Raw genomic sequence first — 24,821 nt, forward strand, 5'->3', positions numbered from 1 at the left:
TTTTTTTTTTTTTTTTTTTTTTTGAGACCTTCCACTCTACGTGTTGCTGGAATAGTGTTTTGTATTATCACCAACTGGGAGACTTGTTATGGTCATGTGGGAATCACTCGAGGTTACCCCAACTTCCGATCAACTGACAGGTTGGTGAACTCGGGCGTACAGACGCAGGTGTCACATTCTCAGTTACATATTGAGACTTTCCATTTTGAGCTATATTTTTTATTGATTTAAGTCTCGTGTGATACATAAAGAAAATGAAACAGCACCACAGTCCAGACAACATCCCTAGAATATAGTGCCGATATCGATAGCAACAGTGACCGAGGACAGCCGAAACTGTGAAAGAACTTCACAAAGTGGCCACCTCAGTCAGTAGTTTCTCTCTCTTTCTTCTCTCTCTCTCTCTCTTCCTTCTCTTTTCTTCCTTACAGCTGCCTGGCTGCAAGGCCCGGAGAAAGTCCTGCAACAAAGTGAATGTAACTTATCACGATCACATCCAAGCTGTCAGGAATGCTAATTATAACAGTAAATCACAATGCACCTCTTGTGTCGGCAGGAAATGTTCTATGTGAATTATAAAAGAGTCATAACATTAAAGCACATGATTCGTGCCAACTTGTCTACATTTTTAACATTTGCTGAGGAGGGTATCAACTTTCATGACCCATTTCCTTACTTGTATGAAGCTGGTATCTGTACAAATACCAATGGTGACCTTGCAGCTCTCGAAGAATGAAATTACAATGAAATCCAGACTTTTAGCTTCTTACAGGTGTTGATAAATATCAACGGGGACAGTTGAAAAATGTGAGCCCCGGCTGGGACTTGCACCCGGGACCTCCCGCTTACAAGGTAGACGCTCTATCCGACTGATTCACTGATGACAGAGTTGATAGTGCGACTGCAGGGACTTATCTCTGACACGCTCCCTGTGAGACCCACAATTTCCAACTTTCTGTCCACACACTACATTTTTAGTGCCCCTGACCACCATACTCATCAGCTAAAGGTCTGGATTTCATTATAATTTCATTTCTGTACTTGGCTACAACAGTTTTCATGCACACTACTACATCACACAGTCGGCGCAGATAAATTTAAATGTTTTATTATGGACTTCACTTATACAGAAACCACATAGGTATATGCAGTCTGGATTACTTTGACACACACATACAAGCACGCCCACTGTCACACCCGGGTGCACGTACCCGGCCCTCAGTGCCTGGAGACTACAATGGCCACATATGTGCAAGTTGTTTACTCCTGAAGGCGGACTCTGTCAAAAGCTGCAATATGTCTGGCATTCTTTTTTACTGTTCCAGTCTGCAACTTGACGTCTGCTCTAAGGGGTGAGTAGCAAGCTATCCTTTCCATATTACTGTTAAGACCAAACTACTTTTATTTTCTTCATACTTACAGGATCTGAAGATCAGTGTCCGTATATTAATTCTTAAAATAGCACAACAAAATTATCAAAAATCGCCTCTGAAGATTAGAAGACTTTCGAGGACTCTTCAACTCAAAACATTTGTATCTCATTGGCACAGTTACCAGCAGTTGAATGTGTAACATAAATACCTTATTATTGTAAAATCAGCAGTTCAAATCTTGCTTGGAGCAACTTTTTCTTTACTTTCATTCAAATTCTATATTTACTATCAAATGGAAACAATTAACAAGTACCGAATCAGGTTTTTTTTTTAAAATTACAAATCGCACTAGAATGTATTTGTAGATGCGGGTGTAGGGACTGGTCCCCGGAGCCACGTACCCGAGACGGCAGAGACACCTCGAACATTATTCTCTCCTGTGCATCCAGCCCATTCAACAGAACTCACAAGATCTAGCAAGAACTTACAATGACAGTGGGCGGCATGTCAGTAGTAGTACTGGGCATCCTGTACAGGGGACACGGGAACCGAGCATATTTGGGATACTATAGATCAAAGTGGCATCTTTGACGGAAAGGGCAACTGTGCCAGTGAGACTCGCATCACCTTTCGGTAAACCTGTCCCGCGTCGAGAGGAGGTAAATACAAGGGTCTATTACTCGTCAGAAGTTTGAACGTACAACGAAATGGCATCCGGGGACGGAAAGAAACACCGAGTGCATTCAATGTGTATGCCCGGGAACCTAATTTGACTTATTGAAGAGACTATTCCACTAGGCACCGTAGGAGCAGGACTTAACTAATTCCAGATTGTGATGCACGATCGAATAAACAGCGCCCGTCGTCAGGGCTCGGAGGAGAAGATTAGTGTTTAACGTCCTGTCGACAACGAGGTCGTTCGAGACAGAGCAGGAGCTCCGATTACAGAAGGACAGAGAAGGAAAGTGGCCTCGCCTAAATCAGGATGGCCGAACGCAGGTTCAAACCGTCATCCTCCCAAATGCGAGTTCGGTGCGCTAACCGCTACACTACCCTGCGCAGTTGGGGTTCCGAGGTCACACTCTGATCGTTTCGGTGACTGGCAGAGATGGCTGAGAAGACCAGCACTGTTTACAGTGTTTCAGTGAAGCTTACAACTTGCAGCACTGTCCCTCAAACTGATTGTGGCCTGCCAGTTCTCTGTCAAGTGAGGGGATGGAACCACAGACTTCGAAGGCTCTGTGACAAGCTAGGCTGCAACTTCCCGGACTTGTGCCATTGCGTTCAGACCTGTAGGGTTCCCGTAAATGGGTAGGGTGCACTACTCGCATAGCTGTGCGAGATGCACACAAGCTGCTTTTTGGTTTTTATATTAGGCAACTCTCCATCCAGTCCAGATAACGATGGATGCAGAGGACGTGGAAATGGCAGTACAGGATCGAAAGAAATGCCCCAACAGATGATAGTATTAAAATCCTAGAGATTAACTGCTGAAGCATTCCCAACGAAGTGCCACAGTAAAAGGGCTCCTGAAAAGCACTGAAGCTCACATAATAGTAGTCACAAAAATACGGTTAAACTTGGACTTTGATAGCAGTCAAATTTTTGGATAAAATTCAACCATATATTGAAATGATAGGCTAATGATTGATTACTGGGAATCAGAAACACAATCAGAATCACAATCCCCAATCTCACTGTTATCATCGAAGGAGACTAAACTACCTACAACAGATCTCTCTCTCGACGGAAATAAATTAGATCTAATGGCAACAACCAGAACTGACTTCTTTGAGGATGGCTATGTCAAAACTGGTGTCAGTGGCCATGACGTGGCTCTGGTAGGAATTGTTATCAAAGTACAAAGGACAACTAAAACAAGCAGAAAGATATATTTGTTCAATAAACTAGATAAAAAATCAGTAGCGTTATATCTCAATGAGGAACCAGAAACTTTCAACACAGGACAGGAGCACGTAGAGGAACTATGGCTCAACTTCAAAAGAACAGTTCATGATGGTAGGGATCCTAGATACTAGTCGATAATAAATGTCAAACAAAACAAAGATCTACAGACAGATAAGACATTGAATGAAATGTGTTTGGCTGACAAGATAGCAATGCACGAAACTTTCAATGGCTACTGTAGGAGAATACTGTCAAAAGATCTCTCACAAAAGCCAAAGAAATTCTGGTCATATGTAAAGGCTGTTAGTGGCACCAAAATCAGTGTCAAGACACTCGTGGACAAGACGAACTGAAATTGAGGGTAGTACAGCAAAAGCAGAAATGCTCCACTTCATTTTTAAATGTTTACAAAGGAAAATCTTGGGCTATTGTCCCAATTTAATTCTTGCACCACTGCAAAGATGAGTGATACAGGTTGTGTAACACTTTAAATTGCTGAAACTGAACAAAGCTCCAGAGACCAACAGAAACCATATCAGAGTCTAGAGTGAATTTGTGGTCGAGTTAGCCCCTCTGTTAACTACTCGTATAATCTATTGTAGACCCCTCGAACAAAAAACCGTGTCCAGTAGCTGGATGACAGCACATGTCACACCTGACTATAAGAAAAGTAGCGGAAGTGATAGACAAAACTGCCATTTAATATCCTTGACATCCATTTCCTGTAGCATCATAGAACATATTCTTAGCTCAAACATAATGAAGTATTTCAAACAGAATGATCTCTTTCCCACCAATCACCAAAGATTCTGAAAACACCGATCACATGAGACCCAACAAGCATTTTTCTCACACGACATCCTGAAAGCCACGTATCCAGTCAGTCAGGTAGATACAGTATTTCGTGACTTCCAAAAAGCATTTGACTCTGTACCACATCTACATTTATTATTGACAATACAAATGTATGAGGTGTAGAGTGAAATCTGTGAATTGATTCTGGTATCGAGGACACAGCATGTTATCTCAGGTAGAGTGTCATCTACAGAGAATGAAGTAATTTCAGATGTGATGAAGAAGAACCAAAGGAAGAAGAGGAGGAAGGAAATGATGTCCCTAGAAAAATTAATATGCCTGAAGAAACCATTGCATGCATAACCAATGTCATGCAATTTGCAGCACACACAAATTCTCTCAACTTAATGGAACTATTGTATTGTGCAAAAAACTGCCTAGAAAAAACAATTTTGAACAGGAAATTAAAACAAGTTTCCCTCCTCGATATGTGGCAAAAAAAAAAAAAAAAAAGGTGATATGTAAAGCAAATAAACATGGGAATAATATGTATATACGTACAACAATAAACGAATTTAAAAATTGAGTAAAAATATAGGAATGTGTGTTAATTTATCAACTAGTGTAATAGTCCAGTGATCTATTGTCCAATATACAGTAAATGAACATCTACTGTGCTGGAGTGAAGGTACATAAATACAGTATAAGCATAATTAAAAATTATTACTTTACTTTTGTGCATGATACCTGACAAATTTTATGTAACCCAGTGAGTTGTGTATAGTTCAGAAACTTGTCCAATTTGGAAAATTATTTTAGTCCCAGATGATTTCGTTTTGAGCATGTTTTACTGTACATTTATCTCAATGTGACACGACATTCAATGCGTTAATGGAAAAACATTTGTGGCTGCCTACGGAACCCCAATTGTACACAGGCGTGCACCTCTGTATTTGAAGCAAATCAACTGCCATGAATGTCTTTCAAGTTTATTTCAGAGTTTTAGAAGTATTCTATCTTCATAAAACATGTGGGTACTCACCATATAGCAGAGATGCTGTGTGGCAGATACGCACAACAAAAAGACTCTCACAATTAAAGCTTATGGCCATTAAAGCCTTTGCCAACAACACACACACACACACACACACACACACACACACACATGACTGCAGTTTCAGGCATCTGAAACCACACTGCAGTGTTGATGAAGGAACATAGTAGTAACTATATACTAACAACAGCAACCACTGGCTCTGAAATTTAAACTTCCTAATATTCATTGAGAAAGTACATCAAATATTTATCATTAAAATAACCAAAACTGTGTTTCTTAAATACTAAGTATTAACTGCAAAGAAACTGATGGATGATATAGGTCTTCTGTTATTGTAAAGGACACTAAAACCAGAAGAATAAGCTACTTTCATTTAAGAAGTTTCTCTCCTTATTGTCCTGAGTGAGTACAGAACAGCTATGGCAAACGAGGCAGCAGCAACTGAAGTTCTACAAATTTGTAGGCTAGTGGGAAAAGAAGGTACACCACCTTTTGCTTAAGTCCAATGTTACAAGTCTTGTCCAGTGTTTATGCTAGTGACTAAAACAACAGACGACAAAAGGCATGTCCGTAAGTTAAGGGTATTCAAGTGTTTAAAAATTGCAAATGCAATACATTCTAAAAAAAAAAAGGGGGGGGGGGGGGGGAGAAAGAATTCATAAATTACATCAAATACTATTTTTCAATGTAGTCAGCTTCAATCTCAACACTATTTTCAATCCAAAGATGAGCTTTCTGATGCATTTCTCAAAAGTCTTCAGGCACCTGTTTGGCACATCGTTTGATGGCACTGTAGCCCTCGTGATCGACAAAAAACCTTTTTCTACTCGTAAACATCTTCTGAGAGGTGAAGATGAAAACTTGGATGTGTCAGATGAGCAGATGACTGTGAGTGGGATGGTTCACAAAGTCCCAACCAAATTAATTCAAGAGTTGCTTTGTGCTTTGGCTGTGTGGGAACAAGCACACTTCCTTTTGTTAACATTCCCCTTCTTTTGTTCTGTGCCAACCATACACACATTTTCATAGTTTTCACAGCATCACATGGCTTTAATTGTTTCCCCCTGGGGCCAAAACTCCACGAGAAGAGTTCCCTTACAGTATCAAAGACAGACGCCATGTTTTTGAATTTTTTCACTGACAGCAATGTCGCAACTGCACGGACTATTTTTCCTTATCGAGAGTGTGGTGGGGAACCTACATTCTGTTGCCAGTCACAATAGAGTGAAGGAAGCGTTCACCTCCCAGTCCGAGTGCTCGAGAAATTCCCGTGAACCGTCAACTGTTGTGATCTGTGAGCTGTTGTGGTACCCACATACCTCACAATTTTTGAAAAAACAGTGTTTCAGTAATAATTTCATGCATAAGAGATATGGAGATTTCTGAAAACGTGTTCATTTTATCCAAAGTCCATCGACAGTTGTCAGGTATCATTTCTTTGATCTAATCTCGGTTCTCCACCTCGTCAGAAACAATTGAGGAATGCTCAATCCTCTGTTTGTCACTAACATTCATTCTTTCAATTCTAAAAGCACAATAGCACTTGAACATATTAGTACGGTTCACCCCACCATCCCCATGAATGGTTCTCATTTCCTTAAAAAATCTGCAATATCTGATTTCCCCTTTGTGAGAAAAAATCCCATTACACTCCTCAGCTCGCAGCTGGTGAGATTCGAAATAGACACACACTCATTTCAGCACGGAAGTTCAACAAGAGTTTTCAGCTGACTGAAACATATGAGCATGCTTTCTACTAGCAACACCTTGTCGTCGAATGCAGTGCTTCAAACTTCACCGGGAGGGGGAATACACCTTCCCTCTAAAAGTGTCAGAGGCTCAGCGCACTTTCTTTCTGGATATGCCTCATACTTTTTTACTGTTGACTAATTTACAGTGAGTATTTCTCACTGCAAACAAAAGAAGACAACTAGTAGCGGAGAAACCGCACAGCAAAAGATGCCGGCTTTACAGCTGAAACAATGACGAGCTCGCATGACGGCAGGGGATAATGCTGTGTTTCACCACGGCCGCGTCTGATGCAGCTTCCTCACCTTTTTTACTGGCTGACGGGCTCGATCTTCTCCCCTCCGCGGATCTGTCCCCAGCCAATCAACCTGAGGCAAACAAAACACACAGTATAGCTCTGCACACACCAAAACCACACACAATACACTCAATACCTGGTGATTTATCGTGGTATTCGACACATACTTGCAAGTGCTCTGGATATAAAAACAGCTACCCAAAATATTAAGTGTTACATTATATACAATTATAAGATACAGCATTTTCAAAAATGAGGAACACACTTCGTACACTGTGTCCTGAGATGACATGTTTCAACAGTCTTACGCAGCCATCACCAGATCTAAGCGGCGAACTTGGAGATAATGAGAGTGGGGTGTGGGGGAAGGAGTCACAATTAATTCCACCTAGTTTATAAAATACAAACAACAGAAAATGCAGGATGGAATAGTGACAATCTATGAAAATGATAGTTGCTACTCACTACATAGCAGAGATGCCGAACCACGGATAGCCTCACTGAAAAGACTGTCAAACAAAGCTTTCGGCCAAAGCGCAAATGCAACTCGTGTGTGTGTGTGTGTGTGTGTGTGTGTGTGTGTGTGTGTGTGTGTGTTAATGAAAGCCTGTTTGGCCGAAAGCTTTCTTTAACAGACTTTTCATTGTGACTATCTGCAACTCAGCATCTCTGCTACATGGTGAGTAGCAATTATCCTTTTCATAATACTGCCATACAAATTGCCTTGTTTCACACACCTTATGGAACTTGTTACAACAAGTATCATGTCACATTATATGAAGTCAGAGCACAAAAGGCACTCCAACATATACGTATCTTAATGAAACACACACATAGTTGATAAAATGTACAATTGACGATAATCATAGCATATTGAAAAACATACAAATTTACAGAAATTAAAAAGAGATACCCGGAACACCCTCTTAATGAGCAACTAAGTCAGCTCACCACATTTTTTAGCATTTTTGATGGTGTATTACAAGTTCATGTAAGACAATGGAAGAGGTGGCAGGTTAATAAGTTGCTTGGTTTATACGCGAAGTGTGAATATACACACACATAGGTGCTTGTAATGGAACAACCCCTTTTATGAGTGATACCATGTCACTAGCCCAAACCAACCTAACCCCAAGTAAATGTCTCACTGTATAACAAATAAATACTTTGCATCACAGCGTGTAACTGGTATCTCACATGACAGTCAGTTATCATTTGATCATCTAGTACATTAATCTGAGCTTTACCATCATCATATCACCATGAGGGACTGCAGGTTTTACAGATTCAGCCTCAACCCTTAGCCATAATACTAAATATCGACCTCGGACTCAGTACAGTTATTTGATTTCCATCATTGCTATTTTCTGAAATGCCTCCATTTATATCAGTTTCTGATGCACAGCTTGGACTGCAGACACCCTTCGTGCACCATCAGGTCCTGTTCACATATTCACTGTTACGACCCATCCATACCTATACTTTATTGTAGCTGTCCACATTACTATTTATAGTACACATTTCGATTTGACTCTGTAAGAGACACCTTGTACTCAATAGGGCTTGCTTCTGAATTAGATGACTGCTGAAGTAGGTTCAGCCCCATGTGATTGTAGCATACGCTAACCTTCTTCACGAGTGTCACCTTGCAGAACACCTGCAGGTCTGGCCAGCTTAGCATTCATGTTCTCACCTGTGTGGTTCTCTCTTCATTTGCTTTGTTGCTTTAGCTGCTTTGTTAATTAAGGGTATAGGTTATCTTTTAAATTTTTTTTTATGTATGACTATAGATTTTATATGAAGAGTAAGCCTGGATTAAATTTAAACACATGGCCAACTGGCATTCCTAATCATTATATTGGGCATTCTGAAAAATCCATCTCTCTTTCTGGTGCGTGCTATTCATTGCTTGTAACCTCAGCACATAATTGTGTACTATTTATGATATCCAGCAGCATGGAGGTAAGTTTGTAGTGAATCTACCATATCTATGTTAACACTCTGCCCATAGGACAGTGCACTGCGAGAAGCTTGGGAGAGTTATGCCCGATGCTGATATGCATAGATGGTATGAGGTGGTTATCAACTGTGCATTTGTGTGTGTGTGTGTTTTTGTCCCCCCCTCCCCCCAAGATCTGTATATGTGTGGAGTGCCTTTTGTGTTCTGACTGCAAGTAAGACAATGTGGCACTTATATACAAGTCCCATGTGGAATGTGGAATATTGTATTTTATATAACAGGTGAAATTAACTGTAATCTCCCCCTCCCCTCCCCCCTTATTATCTTCATGTTCTGTCATCTCGGAACAACAAAAGTATTGATACTGTAAACACAGCATATTAAGCGTGTTCTCTATTTCCAGTCACAGAGATTGCCCCACAGCAAAACATGTGCACCTTACAATATAATACCTTCATCGAATGCTTATGAAGGCAACAAATTAATAGGCTGGCTATTAGTCTAATCTATGAGGCGTCATCACAATGTGAGACAAGAACATTGTGTGTCCATGAAACGGGAAACAAACAATGTTGATGTATGGCACATACAGTATTGAATCTGATTAGATGTTGACTTATCATAATCCACATTATTATTATCATCATCAGACATCAATAAGCAGTGTTAGTTACTATTACTGCTGTTGTAGTCTTTATTCCAAACACTGGTTTGATGTCGCTCTGCTTTTGCCTCTTTTTCAGCTTCCCCCACCCAAAAAGAATTTCTCTCTTTATCCCCTACCTTCCTCCTCTGTTGCCAAACTGGTGATTCCTCCAATGCCTCAGGATGTGTCCCATAAATGATCCCTTCCTTTAGCCAGGTTGTGCCACAAATAACATTTTCCTCATCTTATTCAGTATCTCCTCATTAGTTATTCAATCTGGCCATCTAATCTTCTTCACATTTCTGTAGTACCACATCAAGAGTGTGTCTTCTAATCTTGATACTGTTTGTTGTCCACGTCTCACTTTCCAGGCAAATACCTTCAGAAAATATACAGTAATGGTGAAATTTATATCCAATATCGACGAACTTCTTTTCTGCAGAAAAGCTGTTTGTCATTTCCTGCCTACATTTTACATCCTTTTTACTACTGTTAATGTCAGTTATCCTGCTGTAGAAACAGCAGAACAACTCCTCCTCCTCCTCCTCCTCCTCCTCCCACCACCACCACCACCACCACCACCACCACCACCACCTTCGGTATCTCATTTCGTAGCTTAATATCCTCACCATCACGCAACACACGTAAGATTCCCGAGGCGGTCTAGCAATCTTTTTTCAGTAGTTGCAGGGGCAATAATCTGTGTGACTGACTTCTCTGGCTTTGTAATATTAGCTGACACAGTATTGCTGTGCTGGTACAGCAAACAGCAGAATCTGACAGGGAACTGCAGCCTCTAGTTACCCATGTTTTACCTTTTATCCGTTCAGTCTTAGAGGATGCAACTTTACACTCGATCTGAACTGCAACTATTTCAGAATTTTATTAAATCTAAAAATTTCTTTAAGCTTTTCATTGGAATAGCTTACAATGTGAAATTCTGAACATGTCACAATAGTTAAAGCTAAAGCATGCTAATACTTATAATTAATCAAATTGTAAAGTTATTATAATGAGAACTGCTTTTCCTATGATACGAATGGGCATATCGCTTCTAAATCCACCCAACTATTACTTTCTTAATCATATAATGTTACTTTAAAACTACTCAATGTAGGTACACAGGGTGAGGCAGCTAAGACAGGAAACCCCAAATATATCCAGAATGAATAAATATATTGAGGTGCAGTTTTACCAAGTTGTTGCGAGCAATACAGCCAACTTCCTGGCACTCACAAGTAATTTTTATCATGTATGGTTCCAATTGTTTTTTCCTGATGGAACTATATATAGTTTTTTCTAATAAGCTTCTAAGAGTTCTTAAACGACAAAACATGAGAGACTCTTTCAAATAATATCGAGATATCAGCGCTGCAAACCACAGTTCAACCATCAGGAAAAGAAGTTCCACTAACATCTGCCCTATCTCAACAAATGTAAACCGACGCAGAACTCTGGTACGGTTTGTGTGTTTATAATCACAGCAGTCATACTGGGTGCTCAAAAATGTTGACCTCGGGCATTTTTACGTGCTACAAAGTTATTCTGGAGAAACAGTACTGCACGCTGAATTTCATCTGGGGTGAAAAGCAGCATACGCCTGTGCTATACGGCACTTCATGCCTTTGTGGACCGTCAGTGTTTCCTAACAGACCTCTTGTTTTAATTTTGGCACAGATAAAAGTATAAAAGTGTTAAGTTTGGTGAGTGTGCAGACCAGTTTAAATTTTCTGAACAACCATTGCTCTCTCAAGAGGATCTGTCACTACCTGTACAAAGTGCGAGGGACGTCCACTGTGCTGATGCCACACTGACTCCCTTGTATCAAGTAGGATGTCTTCCAATAAATGCGGCAGCAGCAGTATGTACCGGGAACTCTAGATACTCAAGTTTATTTAGATTTCCATTAATAAAACAGAAGAACACACACCAAATGTTGTCAGACCGAGAGAACTATTTTTATCCACTTCTCCGAGTCCACGGGCGTTTTCAGCCGACGTTTAGTGCTTATAGCAAACACTGACTTGCCATTGCTTTGTAAATGATGCTTCTTTAAACAAAATTTGGCACAGATATGTCACATCACTTTGCATTTTTTGTAGACAACATTCAAAGAAATGTAACCAATTTTGGAAGTCACTGCCACAAAGATGTCGATGCAGCAAAATGCGAAGAGGTTTAAATGTGACGGGATGTAGTGTTCCGAGAACACACGTTCGGTTGATTCTTCTAGTACTTCTGAGATGCTTCTTGGTGACATCTTCATTGTGTGTTAGTTTCATTTCTTTAACCAGCTGCTCTCTCTTTTTCTTTGGCATATTACTCTCCACACTTCCACTTTCTAGAAAATTTCTTTTTATAATGTCTACAAGAACACAACAAGTGCCTGGCACAACCTGGATACTCTTTAGCCTACGACTGCACCACTGCTCTAGTAGTTTGGCAACATCTGCCATGAACAATATTTCTCTTTCTGACTGTCATATGCTTTGTGAATGTCTCAAAAGGTTTACGAGCAAGTTATCTAATCGCTACAACACCAGAAGATAAACCGATGGGCTTCAAACACAAAGGTAAAAATGAGAACATACCCGAGTTATGTGTTTGCTTACATTTGGTATAACAGACCAAATGTTTTGTGGAACCTCTTTTCCTGACAGCGGTACAGTGGCTCGTGGCGCTGTTATCACGGTATTACTCGATCGAGACTTGTACGTGTTACAGAAAAAACTATACAGTTCCCTTTTGGAAAAAAATGAAATTGGTGTCATAAATTGGTGACTAAAAACATACTGTCCTCTATAACTCTGTGAAACTGCACCTCGATATTTCTATTTGTTCTGGTTGTATTTGGGGAGCCTGTCTTAGCTGCCTTGCCCTGTATATTTTTTCTGTACCTATACCGCACATGTGTAAATTTTGTTTTTCGTGCCCTGTTATCTAAAATATTTATGTACATCCATTATACGGTATACTAACAATGGCCGTTTCAGATATAATTGAAAATGGCCAAGGGCGAAGGCTGAAACTAGATGTAGACTTAAATGAAGTAGGTATTAAGGAATCGTCTATCTGGTAACGGATGGAAGTGTCTGGGATAGGAATAGTAGAGGGAGACCCAGACTTAACTTCAGAAAGCAAGTTTACAGTTCTAAGTTGCAGCAGTTATGCCAAGATGAAGACGCACAGACTAGCATGGAGAGCTGTGTCAAAACTACCTTTGGAGTCTAAGATAAAAATATTGAGATCACCATCCACAAGTACATAGACGTAGAACCCCACAAGCCACTGTACAGATAGTGGCTTTATACGAGTGGTGTTCAGTAAGTAATGCAACAGTTTTGGTTGACCAATTTCAGTTGAAAAAATGTGGAATTTGTTGTGGGCCACCGTGGACCATTCCCGTTTCGTCCCTACAGTTTCGCGAAGTTCCGACAGGTGGCAGTACTACACGCACCCTTCAAATTGGAGTCTGTAACGGACGTGCATTCCAACCAGAGCTGTCACCGAGTTTCTTTTAGCGGAAGACCAGACTGTCGCAGATATTCGGAGGAACTCGCAGAACGTCTACAGAGGCCCGGTAGTGTACGAAAGCACAGCGAGTCACTGCATGAAGCGTCCGTCACTATCACGACGAGGTGGTGGAAACCTGTCCGCTCTCCCGCCTGCCAAACGCAGGTGTTACTCCTGTAACGTCGGAACGTTCGCACACTCGTTCGAGGTGACAGACGGCTCGCAACCGCACACTTCGCTGCTCGACCGGACATCCCTTTTGGCAGTGCTGACACACTTGTCCACCAGTTGGGGGTACTCAAAACCTGTGTGCCCACTGGATTCCCCGTCAAGTAACAGAGGAACATAAAGAGCAACGAAGGACCACCTTTGCAGAATTGTCTGCATTTTACGAGGCCAATTGTGACACTTTTATGTCTTACATTGCGACGGGTGACAATCGTGGGTTTGTCACTTCAAACTGGAAATAAAACAGAAATCTGTGGAGTGGTACTGCACCACCTCTCCCCTGACGAATAAGTTCGAAGCCCTACGCTCAGCCGGTAAAGTTGTGGCAACAATCTCCCGGGACTGTGAAGGCATTGTTCTGTTCGATGTACTCCCTCGTGGTGTAACGATCAACTCTGAAGTGTATCATGCTACCCTCGGGAAATTAAAGAAACGCCTTCAGCGTGTTCGCCGCCAAAATGACGCAGGCGAGCTTCTCCTCCTCCGTGACAGTGCGAGGCCTCACGAGACTGTGCACCCCGAAGGGCTCACAAAATTTCATCGGACTGTTCTCCTCGTCAGCCGTACGGCCCAGATCTCGCACTTTCTGCCTTCCACCTGTCCGATACAAAAAGGATGCACTTTACGGGTAGCAGTACGTGGACGATGGAGAGGTTACTGATAAAGCAGGAAGACGGGTCTGACGTCTACCAGTGAAGTGGTACAGTTGCGGACACACTGGCTCTCCAATTAATGTGGCACAGGACCATCGCACTGAACGGAGATTCTGTCAAAAATAGGTTTTGTGGCCAAAAGGATGGAGAATAATGTGCTGCATTGGAATCCTAAATAAAGCCAATCTGCTGTCAGAAAGGAATGTGTTGCATTACTTATTGAATGACCCTCATACCAACCTTAGAAATTTCTGACTTCCTCCACTTGTGAATCGAGGGTGGACAACTCGAGCTCTCTATTCCTCGGTACACACCCTAGTTTCCTTTTACTTAAGGGGAGCCGGAATGATGAAAATGACAAAATTAATGTTTTTTTTCCATTATAAAATTATTTGGAGTTTTTTGAACAAAACAAATCAAATTTCATCCTTCTAAGTATGTTTTTTATCGCTGCAAAGTTGACGCGCCGCGTGAACGGTTGTAGCGACTCGGTGTGTCACCTCTGACGGCGCCACTCGCTGGATGCAAGCAGGATATCTTTGCGGAATTAGACAGTGTTTTGTTTTCCAATGTTGTACGGTTTTTATCTCAGTGACGAGAGACTGTTCGTATTGGTAAACATAAACGCTATACCGTGCGTGTTGACTTGTGGAGTTTGTTATCGGTTGTTAGCTGTTCAATTTTGCGTATTTGACGAATATTGCTCGTACCTGTTTTACGTATTTGGTTTGCAGATATCAACATGCCCCATTTCAACAATCGAGTGATTAAGAAATGGCACAACGAGTGGAAGAAGAAATCTTTTGTCGTTTCGAAGGGAGATGCTGCTCAGGCTGCTTCACCGACTACTCCAAATGAATGTGACAGAACTCCTTCCAGCAAGAAACTTTGTGACAGCAAAGAAAAATTTGAAAACTATGAAAGTGACAGTAAAGACGTGAATGAAGCAATTAACATTTCCTTGCTCTCTAATATTTTGAAGCATTACGTACTATGCCAAGTTTGCAAAGGAAGAGGACTGGAATTGAAAATAACTTCACATGTTGGTTTGGCATGTAAAATGTTACTGAAGTGTAACAAATGTGATGCAGAAGTTTCGTTTCCTAATTCTAACAGTATTCCTTGTAGGGTAATAGTGGAAAGAAGGTGTATGATGTAAATGTTAAGCTAGTGTAAGGCTTGCGTTGCATTGGCAAGGGCAGTGCTGCAGGGACAATGTTATGTGGAATTATGAACTTGCCAAAACCACTAACCAAGTTTGGGTTTTATAATGAATTAGTGGGATCTTCTACTGAAGATATTAGTCAAGCAGCAATGAAGAAAGCAATTGAAGAAGCAGTAGTGGATCCATTCTTAAAACTTTCCAGTCACACTTCATATAGTACAGAAACCAAACTGCAGTTTTAAGACTCAAAGGATGTCAAAGGGAAGCAAAGGGAAGCAGTAGTAGTGAAAGGGGTGAGGCAGGGTTGTAGCCTCCCAACACAGAGCCTGTACATTCAACGAGTAGGAAATAAAATGGAGAAATTTGGAAAGGGATTCAAAAGTTCCAGGAGAAAAAATAAAAACTTTGTGGTTCGGTAACGACATTTTAATTTTATCAGAGATGGCAAATAACATGGGAGACTAGCTGAGCAGAATAAGTTGTGATTTGAAAATAGCTTACACAATGAATGTCGAGAAAAGTACAGTGAGGGCAACTGAATGTAGTCAAATTAAATATAATGATGCTGAATGAATTGGATTACGAAATGAAACACTAAAAGTACAACATGAGTTTTGCTACTAGGACAGTAAAATAATTCATGATGCCCCAAGTAGAGTGTGTGCAAAATTCAAACTGACTGCAGTAAGAAAAGGAGTTTCTGAATAATAGACATTTGTTAACTTGTAACGAGGTTTATACATGTAATTCGTTGACCATATCTCTGATATTTTTACAGCATGTCAGTACATTCTTCAGAGACAAAATGTTGTCATTTTTCCACATTACCTCGGTTCCTTTCATTTGCTTAATGCCATTACGGACATAAGCCGTGTATATCTGCACGGCAGAAGTTGGGACCCAGGCAATCTAGCCCCTGTTTGGTGGTCTTCACACGAAAGTCACCACCTTCAAACCTCATCCCGCAAAGCGATTCTTTCAGTTTACAGAAGAGGGGGTAATCGTGTCGTCCCAGGTCAGGGCCCTAATGTTGTCCACCCAAGCTTTGTGATCTCTGTGGTGGTTTTCTCATACGCACGTGGCCTGGTGTTATCGTGCAATAGTATGAGGGCTATTCAGAAAGTAGGGAACGTTCTAGCATTTAAAAAAACTAAGTAAAAAAAATACATTTTATTATAGACATCTGAAAGAGCGACTGACATACTAATTTTCCACATAGTCACCAAACACATTGAGGCACTTATAGCTGTGGGCATGCTTTGAAAAACCTTCGTCATAAAATTCTGTCGCCTGAGACTTCAGCCAGAGAGTAATGCCCAACTGGAGTTCCGTGCCGTCATCAAAGTGCTACGTTGCAAGCCACTTCTTCATCTTGGGAAACAGGAGAGGCGCTCGGTGCAAGATCGAGGCTGTAGGGTGGATGAGGGAAAATTTCCTATTTGAGTGAATTAAGGAGTTCTTTAGTGCAGTTTGCCATGTGAAGTCGGGCAGTGTCGCGCAAAAACAAAATTTTGGATGTCAGCTTTCCTCGCTGTTTGTTTTGAACTGCTCTTGTGGGGCTGTGCAAAGTTTGACAGTACTGGGCAGAATTTACGGTTGCTCCACATTCAAGAAAATCAATAGGAAGCACACCTTGCCTATCCCAAAACACTGACGCCATCAGCTTCCTGGCTGACAAGGTTTGCAAACATTTTCTTGGTTTTTGGGGGGACCTGGTGTGCCCCCACTCCACGGACTGTAATTTATTCTGCAATTGACGTGTTTCACCCTAGTCTCGTCACCGGTTACGATTCGATCCAGTAACGAATCACCACGTTTGTGGTAGGCCTCCAGAAATGTCAACATCGACTACATTCCTGTTCTTTATGGTGCTCTCTAAGCATTTTGGGCATCCGTCGTGCACAAAATTAGTGATAGCCAAGCTTTTGAGTGGCAATTCAACAAAGTCTGTGAAACTTGTGGAAAATAAAGCGAAAGCTCCATTATTGTGAAGTGACAGTTTTCACGAATCATTTAGTCAACTTTTGTGACAAAATCGTCAGCCACAATGCTCGGGTATCCATCTTCTCTTCATCACGAACATCGGTTCGGCCATTTTTATATCGAATGTACCATTTCTGGACGGAACATTCACTCATTACACTGTTTCCGTACAGTTCACACAGTTCACGATAGATTTCTACGGGTTTAAGGTCCTTTGCCAACAAAAACCGTATCACAGACCACACCCCACAACTGGCAGGATTTTAAATTGCAGCACACATTTCAAGCTCTAATATAAAAAAAAAAAGACGCACAGCGACGTTCCCACTGACACAGAGGGATGCCGACTGTGCTGCCAAGCACGCACGTACCAAAATATACGCAATCAGCGCGCGCCTAGTGTCGTCAGACGGAAACTTTTGCCAGCTTTCTGAATAGCCCTTGTAAAGTATCGTGTTTTTGACAATGTAGTCAAACAGGACACAACTGAGCTCCCACATATGCATCAGAATTGGTAGCCATCACTTTTTCTGCTGAAGGCACAGTTTTGGATTTCTTCTTACGAGAGTTTGCACACCGCCATTCCAGGGATTGGATTTTCGTCTCCGGTTCAAAGTGATGCGAAAATGTTTTGTCTCCTGTCACAGTTATTGTAAGGAAGTCATCTCTAGAATTCTCGTATCATTCCAAAATTTCACTGTGCACTGTTTTCTGCATTTGCTCGTGGACAGCTGTCAACAATTCGTAGAACCTATTCGGCACAGATCCTTCTCGACATTGTGCACGCACTCACTTCTACTCCTGCTCACTGACAGCTCACTCACCGACGTGCGTGTCAGGGAAAATCTGGCCTCGAATACGTCGCACGCCGCAGTGTGCGCAGTGCTCAGTCTACCACCAGGTGGGAGGTCCCAAATATCAGTGCGCACACTTTCAACAAATTATCTGCTCGCTTTATGACTAACTGTACTGCAATAGACAGTGTCAACCTTATACACATTCTTAAATCTCTCGTGAATGTTCGTCACCGTCCCGTTCTCACAACACAGGAACTCGTCAGAACGCTGCTTTAGACGAACGTGAAGCACAGTAGTTCCTCTGATGGAGCTCTATGACAATGCGATTTGCAGAAACGGGATGGATTAAATTTAACTACAAGCGGAAAGAATATTTCTAAGACTTTCCCGAATAGAAAAGATGTAGAACAAAAACTGGATTTTTGGGAGGGGGAATCTTGTTCATTTCTTTTAGAGTAACCATCATAAATTTTAGTGTTAGGAACTCTTATCTGATGATGATTTAACAGAGTGTGGTCTCGTACAAAAGGGAAATGTAGACAATAACCAGTTCAGATGTGGTAATTGAAGCTTTTGAAATGTGGTACTACAGAAAAATGCTGAAAATTAGACAGAAAGACAACATAACTAATGTGGAGGTGCAGGATCAAACTGGGGAGAAAAATATGTGGCACAACTTGCTTAAAAGAAGAAACCATCGGATAGGACACGTCGTGAGGTATTGACGAATTACAAATTTGGTGATGGAGGGAAACTGTGGGATAAAGACTGTAGAGGGACTGCAGTACTCAGGTTTAAGAGGCTGTAGGTTGCAGCATTTACACAGGGATGAAGAGGGCTGCGCAGGATAGCCTATCTAGAGTGGGAAGCTCCATAGAAACCAGTCTTCGAAGTACGATGATGACGACGAAGTCGTCGTCATCGACGACGACAACGACAGCAACACTACACACTCCACCTCAGTACTGGCAAGCAATTCTGTCTCTCAACTTTACAGTGTTCTCGAGAAAATTTTTCTTTCGATGCAATCTTATATGTGTGGAGACAGTCCAACTGATGGTATCTCGATTGCAAGTAATTTTTTGAAAACTTATCTCCAGACACACAGATGACCAATCTTAACATTTTTTCAAGTGAGCAAGAGAGCAGTACGTACCTCCAGTGCTTCTCCACCCTGCGGCTCAGGGCGATCTTCTCGCCGACCTCAGTGCACACGGGGTTGGTCAGCGAGATCTTGGCCAGATCGGCACGGGTCGCCAGAACCCGCCCGCCCGTCGACAGCGACCCGATGTTCACCAGCAGCACCTCACCCTTCGTCAGCTTCTGGACCTGCGAGAACGACGCGAACGGGGAGTTAGCGACACGAGTGCTTTCGAAATTGGAAATTTGCGGTAAGGTCTTACGGGACCAAACTGCTGAGGTCATCGGTCCCTAGGCTTACACACTGCTTAAACTAACTTACGCTATGGACAAAACACACACACACACACACACACACACACACACACACACACACACACACGTCCAAGGGGGGACTCGAGCCTCCGACAGGGGGAGCCACGCGAACTGTGGCAAGGCACCTCAGACCACACGGCTACCCTGAGCAGCAGCGTAATCTTTGGGGCATTGCTGTTAATATGAAAAAAAAAAAATTGTTTATTTGCACAAGTGTGCAGTAAGAATATTGTGTGAAGTTGATAACGAAAGATCTTGTGAAAGCCTCTTAAGGCACCTACAGATTCTTACATTATGCCAGTACATACATCTCCTAGTGGTATTTATGGTTGACAACAACAGTAAATTTAGAATGAGCTCAACAATTCATCATGACAGTACTAGAAGTGGAAATGATTTCCATAGAGTCTACGATTCCCCTAAGGTTCAGAAATAAGGTTCACATTCTGGTGCAAAAATTTCGGGTACGAAATTGAATATTTCTATTTAAAAGACTACCATAGTAGCCACTCCTACAATTTATGAGAATACTTGGACTTGAGAATGTAAATTTCATTTATCTCTGACATTCGTATTAGATAGATCCTGACTTTGCTAAGACACAGACAACTAATGCTGATCTGCTTAATGTTAAAAATGCTTTGTTTTAAGTACCTTACTATCGTATGTGTGGTGTGTGTTCTTTTAGACACCAAACATACAGGAAGACAGAAAGGAAGACTAGATTTCAATTCTTTATTACAGAAAAACTGTAACAGATTCAAATACACAGTGCTTGTCACCGGATTAAGAAGGTTCCAAGGTTTGACACTGCTGCACTGTTGTTTTGTTTGTGGCAACATGGCAACTTCCTCACAAGAGAAATCACTTTGCGTGTTGGAATTTTGCAACGTCAATCCATTTTTCGAGTGCAATGTACATTCGACCATCGATTCGGCAAGAAACTGGCTCTGCACAAGTAGATTTACGACTGGCATACAAAATTCATGCAAGTCGGTCGCATATGCAAAGGAAAGAACACTGGTCGGCCACGCACGTCTGATGAAAATGTCGATCATATAAGAGGTGTGTACACGTGGAGCCCTCTCAAATCGACAAGACGGGCAGGCCAGTACCTCGACAACGGTGTTACGTGTTCTGAAATGACACCTGCTTATGAAGCTTTACACGATGCAGTTACTGCAGAAATTGCATAACAGAGGATAGGAATTTTGCATTTCAGTTCTCCAGGATATGGCAGAGGACACTTTTTGTGAAGAACTCATCTTTTTGGATTAATCGATGTTTCCTCTATCGGGTAAAGTAAACCGCCATACTGTAAGAATTTGGTCGTCACAAAATCCTTGCATCATTGTAGAATGGGAGAGAGACTCACTGAGACTGGATCCCTTTGGTTCCGTTTCTGTTCACAAAGTTTATGGACCTTCCTTTTTCGCAGAAGAAACTGTGACAGACATGCCACAAAACTGGTCGTTTCCTCAGTTTCACGAAGATTCTAAGGACTTAATTTTTACCCACGACAGTGCCCTACATCACTTTCAGCTCAAGGTGCGGTGTTATCTTAACATCACAATCCCACAGTATGGGATTACAAGTGGTGGAAAACGATGTTATTCATTGTTTTCCCAGGTAACTATGCTTCACACCTAATGATTTTTTCCTCTGAAGTACATAAAAGACGGAGTCTTTGTCCGACCTATGGCAGCTACTCTCCAAGATCTGGGAAATCGAACTGTCGGAGCTGTCAGTTCGGTAAACAGGGGCCTGTCGATCTGCGAGTGGAATGAAATGGCGTTTCGATGTTTCTCGAGCAGCACGGGGTTCTCATAAGGTACAGTGTGTGTGCGACATAAAACTTTGAACCTTCCTTTATCCAGTAACATGTGCAATGTGTTTCTATCTTCCATAGTCTGTCTTTCTTTTTGAATCACTCTGTATAATGGTAACACCTATATGCACTGACGACATTTCATCGACATATCCTCAGTGTGGATGCACCGCAGGTCTGACCACCTGCGGGAATCGGGCCACGAGCAGCGAGCAATGAGGACGGCGGACAGAAGTAGTATGCGACAAGTTGGGAGTTTGGGTTGGCTGGGAAGTGTGTCTAGATAGCCGAAGTAGTTAAGGCTCCACTTTCATAAAGCGGGAAATCTGGGTTCGAGCCTCGGTCCGGCACAAATTTTTATTGTCGCCACCGTTTTATTTCGACAATCCTTTTGCGGCCGTAGTCATATATCTTCCGTTATAAGCCGAGTAGTATAGGAGGAGGAATAGTGGCTTTTCTTTTATAAGGGGCAATCAAATAGAAATGAGACAAATGGAGAGAATTAAGTAAACAGTTTATTACTTCAAAAGAGATTGCCATAATTGTTAATACAGAGAGACAATATGGTCAGTGCCTCTGAAGAAAAACACGTGTGGTTGCCTACTGTAACGAATCTTGCCTCCACGGGACATTTGCATGTCAAATGAAATGTTCAATTCCGTATAAATTTTGGGCTGACCTGAGTTAATTTTCATACTTAAATTACTATTCCATATCTGAAGATTTTTTGCATATATCTGACCATCAAAATACAATTTTATTTTTCATATAGATCCATTTCACAACACCAATTTTGAACTGTGATAATTAGTAATCAAATTTTCCACTACTTTACTGTAAAGATAATATTAAACATCAGTTTTCATAAAAAAAAAAAAACGTTTTCATTTATAATTTTTATAATTTCATTATAATTGATACAGTCGACCAGGTATGCTTACAGGGAACTGATATTTTTCAGATTGTCAAAAAAGGCAACATTTATTATTAACAACTAGGTGCATAAATCTTCACGCAAATACTGATTTCCAGAGACCACTATGTAAGTTATATCTGAAAAGCTATTTCAATTAGAAGAGCCAAATACTAAATTGACTACATCCTGTTCTACAAGGTATTAGACCGCTGGACTTTTAGATGACGTATATTTGGCGCCAAGTGCACCTGAGTTGAGCCAGAGTGGTTTTAGCAGCCACTGAGACGGGTCCATGTTACTATCTGAGAAATAACATTCTTTGTATTGCGTAGAAGTGTTGCACAATGTATTTACTTAACATTTGGTGGTGTAGAAAATGTGTCAGGAATGTAAAAATACATTGATACAGTGACAAAGAGTAACAATGTGCCAGCGATCTGTAATTGCAACGCCTTGGACCCCTTCACTGCAATGCCTTAACAGGAATGAAGACACATTAGAGGACGAGATAACCACAGCAAGGTAAGTTATATTTGTCTACTAAAACCTCTACTAAACCTTCTGTTGCCAAAGTTGTTTTGACAACATTGCAGAGGATCTACTGGGACGTCTTTACACATCCTCCGTACTGTCACGGTTTCTCCCTGTGTGATTTCCGTATTTCTGGAGTCCCGAAGAAAGACTTTGTGGCCATCGATTTGCTTTAGATGAAGATAAGCACACATGGGTACAATCTCAATTCCATAAATAACCATAAACATGTGTTCATAAAGGCAATGACCATTTTGCATCACACTGGGATAAATGTATTAGTTTACTCACTTTTTGTCCATTTGCCTTGTTTTCATTTGACTGCTCCCTTATAATATATACATAAAAGATATGATATGGTCACCTTTAAATGCAAAAATTTAGGTTAGGCTTTATCGTGACTGTTATTGACATTAAATGAAACAACAAGTTTACTGTAACCAGACACTGTTTATTTATCTCCATGACATGTATCAAAGGTTTAGCCCTCCGTCATCAGGTGGATTTACATTTGTTAATATGACACTTGTGTGTGTATTGTGTTACGATTTTTTGGAGGAACTTATGGAACTGTCTAGTGGAGAAATTTGACAAAAAAATAAACATGTATCGAATGGTAAACATAAAGTAAGTAAAATAAAGTACCTCCAGTGGTCACAGGTTCCTTTCACAGTCTTAACACATCACATGTATACTGTCATATTTTGTAAACAAATATGGCATCTAAATCTATCGAGTGCATGGATCGTATAATAGAAGAGAAAATGTTGTCACAAAGTCCAAACAATATACATCCTAACGACATAATTAGAGAATAAATTTTTTAAACCTAATTATCAGTTTGAGTAGTTAGTGGTAATCATAGTTTGTTGTTACTACAGTTTACAGAGTTACGCAGCAGTTGTTGCCATTTAGGCCACATGTGGGCAGTGCGTCTCGTTCCTCAAGTATTAGCATTTTTTTCTGGATGGAATAGAGTGTAGCAAATGCAGACCATTTCAGCAGATATGGCAAATGTATTATTTACAAGAAAAGGGAAGTAATTGCGAAATCATAGGGGTGTCTCTCTGCTAAACACAAGAGTGTAGAATATATGCTAAAATAGTAACACACAGAACAGCAGAATTGTTGACAATATTCTGCCAGAAACGCAATTGCACTTTAGGAAAGGTAGAGAGTGCACGGGTAATACGATACACACACACACACACACACACACACACACACACACACACACACACACACACACACACACACTTACTATTTGTAGACTACGTGAAAACTTTAGGCCAAGTAAACAAAGAATAGCTATGGGAGATAACGAAGAAAACAGAAATACCTCTGCACATAATAACACTAGTATAAAGCATGTACCATGAGGTCAGAAATCTCCATTGCAGGAAATGGAAAAATCTAAGACCAGGACAAATTTAATATTCATATTGATGACATGCTGAGGCATCGGATATATAAATTTTTATGCTTGTGACCTCACAGAAAGGATATAATCTACAACATTTCTCTTTGGTGACGGTCAAGTTGTAACTGCAAACAGTGGGAACACACTTCAAAAAGCTGCTCACATTTTATCCACAATATAATCTATTAGTAAAAACAAAGATGATGTAACTTACCAAACCAAAGCGTTGGTATGTTGATAGACACACAAACACACACACAAAATTCGAGCTTTTGCAACCAAAGGTTGCTTCATCAGGAAAGAGGGAAGGAGAGGGAAAGACGAAAGGATGCGGGTTTTAAGGGAGAGGGTAAGGAGTCATTCCAATCCCGGGAGCAGAAAGACTTACCTTAGGGGGAGAAAAGGACAGGTATACACTCGCGCGCGCGCGCGCGCACACACACACATATCCATCCACACATATACAGACACAAGTAGACATATGTAAAGGTGAATCGCTACAGAAGTACAACATGCTGTGTCAGTTGTGCGACAATGCTAATATCA

The 24,821-nt window shown here is 41.1% G+C and overlaps 1 protein-coding gene across 1 annotated transcript in view; it reads right to left on the reverse strand.

Moving 5' to 3' along the window:
* Window positions 1-203: 203 nt before the first annotated feature.
* LOC124553896 (eukaryotic translation initiation factor 2 subunit 3) overlaps window positions 204-24,821 on the reverse strand; it is a 99,324-nt gene continuing 74,706 nt past the window's right edge. The window contains exons 10-12 of the mRNA XM_047127911.1: window positions 19,282-19,454; window positions 7,188-7,250; window positions 204-460 (exon numbers count right to left, since the gene is read on the reverse strand). Of these exons, the coding sequence (XP_046983867.1) occupies window positions 7,193-7,250; window positions 19,282-19,454 (231 nt within the window). The 3' untranslated portion in view covers window positions 204-460; window positions 7,188-7,192. The remainder of the gene's footprint in view (window positions 461-7,187; window positions 7,251-19,281; window positions 19,455-24,821) is intronic.

This window comes from Schistocerca americana, chromosome 11 (genome assembly GCF_021461395.2).
Source record: "Schistocerca americana isolate TAMUIC-IGC-003095 chromosome 11, iqSchAmer2.1, whole genome shotgun sequence".
NCBI lineage: Eukaryota > Metazoa > Arthropoda > Insecta > Orthoptera > Acrididae > Schistocerca > Schistocerca americana.